The sequence below is a fragment of the Wyeomyia smithii genome, chromosome 3, assembly GCF_029784165.1.
Source record: "Wyeomyia smithii strain HCP4-BCI-WySm-NY-G18 chromosome 3, ASM2978416v1, whole genome shotgun sequence".
NCBI classification, from domain to species: Eukaryota; Metazoa; Arthropoda; class Insecta; order Diptera; family Culicidae; genus Wyeomyia; species Wyeomyia smithii.
In genome coordinates this window covers 91,764,772-91,766,786 of record NC_073696.1, presented here as the reverse complement: position 1 = coordinate 91,766,786, position 2,015 = coordinate 91,764,772, and the positions used below count along the sequence as shown (strand labels likewise).

At 42.8% G+C, this 2,015-nt stretch overlaps 1 protein-coding gene across 2 annotated transcripts; it reads right to left on the bottom strand.

Annotated features, from left to right (window-relative positions):
* Window positions 1-459: 459 nt before the first annotated feature.
* LOC129730795 (cytoplasmic dynein 2 light intermediate chain 1) lies at window positions 460-1,766 on the bottom strand. Of its 2 annotated transcripts, XM_055690365.1 has the most exons (3): window positions 1,646-1,766; window positions 1,402-1,582; window positions 460-1,344 (listed from the first exon to the last, which is right to left on the bottom strand). In XM_055690365.1, the coding sequence occupies exons 2-3, from the start codon at window positions 1,549-1,551 to the stop codon at window positions 460-462; spliced, it is 1,035 nt and encodes a 344-aa protein (XP_055546340.1). In that variant the 5' UTR covers window positions 1,552-1,582; window positions 1,646-1,766. The 2 variants fall into 2 exon arrangements, with proteins under 2 accessions (XP_055546340.1, XP_055546339.1); XM_055690364.1 differs by having other exon boundaries at window positions 1,402-1,731.
* Window positions 1,767-2,015: the final 249 nt, after the last annotated feature.

The following is a 2,015-nucleotide window of genomic DNA, read 5'->3' as shown; positions in this document are numbered from 1 at the left end:
ATCTGTCAGACTTGCACGCCATGAAAGCATACAACTTAACAACAGATAATGGTAATTATTTCAGATTGCTAAAGTGCAAAACGGGACATATTTACAGATAAGAAGGATTAAACATTCCAGTGCATTATTGGACGAAATCCGCTGTGCCAACCCAGCAGGTGAAAGAATGCGTGGTCTACATTGTAACATGCTACATTTAACAGTGATTTTTTCCCGACTCATTTCACTTGATGTCTGCTTCGCTTTTCTGGGGTAACTTTTTATTCTACGATTAACCTTTTTTTTCAATCATTATTTGACGATGTTTTCTTCTGCTATACCTGAATAGTGTTTTGAATAAAATTTTGTTTAAATATATGATATATAAAATCAAAAAGAAATTATCAATTGATTAGTGACTGTTTATTAAAAATAATTATTCAAAGTTGAAAGAAAGTAAAAAATAAACATTCTACACATTCACTGGACCGTTTCGAACTTCATCCGAATTTCGGTACCCCTCAGAAAGCGCATCAGCTCTTCATCTCTCTGAGCACGCAATGCATCGATTTCCCGCTCCCGAAAACCGGCATCTTTTGCCGGATCATCTGGCAACACGGTCCGCTCCATGTTCAGCTGTGGAATTTCGGCACTGTAATTCGACCCGATCCGTTCCGAATTGGATGGCGTTACTCCAATGCGTTCCCACGAATCCGCACCGAAGGGGACCACAATCGGACCGTTATGATCTGTGGCCGTAGTTTTGAATGGATTCGAAGGACTCCCAAAGCCAAGGTGGTTCATTGTGTCGCGCACTATCTTCGACAGAGCAGTGTTTTTTGTAGAGTAAAACACTAACGCAGCTCCGATCGCATGGGTTATCGACCGAAGACATCGACAGACATGCTTTTTGATTTCCGTGTCTAGGTTTTGAAACAGGTCATACTTTGCACCAACAATGAAAACTGGAAAAGGAACAATTTCCAGGGTGCTCAGATCGACATGGTCAACACCGATACGCTGCTTCATGGTGTCTAGCATTTTAGCGATATCATTCGAAGAACAGTTCTTATTGACGGCTTGTTTCACCCCATTCAGAGCGCATTCCAAATCAGTCCAGAGGCGGTCAGGATGTGACAGATCTAGAACGATGACTGCTGAAAACGTGTTCAACTCGCATGACCGGACAGGAACCTCAATCAGTTGATTTGAGTTGACCAAATTGCCCAACTCCCACACATTGCAAACATTTTTCTGCGCTCCCTGACCGGCTGCCGTTTTTCTACCGAAAGAATATTCCAGCGCCAACGTTGGCCTAGTTGTATCGTCCCTATCCAGAAACTTGTTTATGAGTGTTGATTTACCCTAATATTAGGAATAAAATTACGTACGTTTTTGAACAATGAAACCGCAATCACCTACCGCTTCTTTGCTTCCCAACACAAAAATAGTCCGCTCGGAAGGACCAATAGTCAAACTGGTTTCGTTTTTCATCTGCTCGGCAACCAATTTCATCGCAATGTCCTGAATAGTTTCACTCAAATCGACCTCCATTGAATTTAGTTCACTCATCTTTGGATGCTTGTGTATAAAAGGCTTATCTCTAAAAGATATATAAATTCTACACAATAATTAACCCCCCGACACGAGAGAAGCCATAACAAACCGCACTAAGCGCGTCCTTAACGAACGGTGTATTTGTTTGTGTGATTTGTAACCAGGGTTACGAGCGCGGTGGTGCGGTGTGCCAAAAAAAGGCTGCTCAACGCGAGCATGATAATCCCAGACCCATGTCACGGCGACTGTGGCCTGAAGCCGCCGCCGATGATGATGGCGCTACTGTTAATGATATGATCTAAGCTCCGTTCATTGTGCCGCATAGGCTGTTGCACATTTTTTTCGCGTGAAAAGTTCTAATTGTCGTGAACAGGCATCATCCTGCAACGCAATTATTATTTGACGATGATGATACTGCTGAAGCTTGCCCACGAAATCTTTGATTGCCTACGAAGGGCTAGTAGATTGTCGTGAGCTTG

Bases quoted from the DNA above. Each gene is read 5' to 3' on its own strand.
- LOC129730795 (XM_055690365.1), bottom strand. From the start codon at position 1,551: ATGAGTGAACTAAATTCAATGGAGGTCGATTTGAGTGAAACTATTCAG. The intron at 1,345-1,401 runs GTAGGTGATTGC...TCCTAATATTAG, and splicing joins TGTTGGGAAGCAAAGAAGCG to GGTAAATCAACACTCATAAA.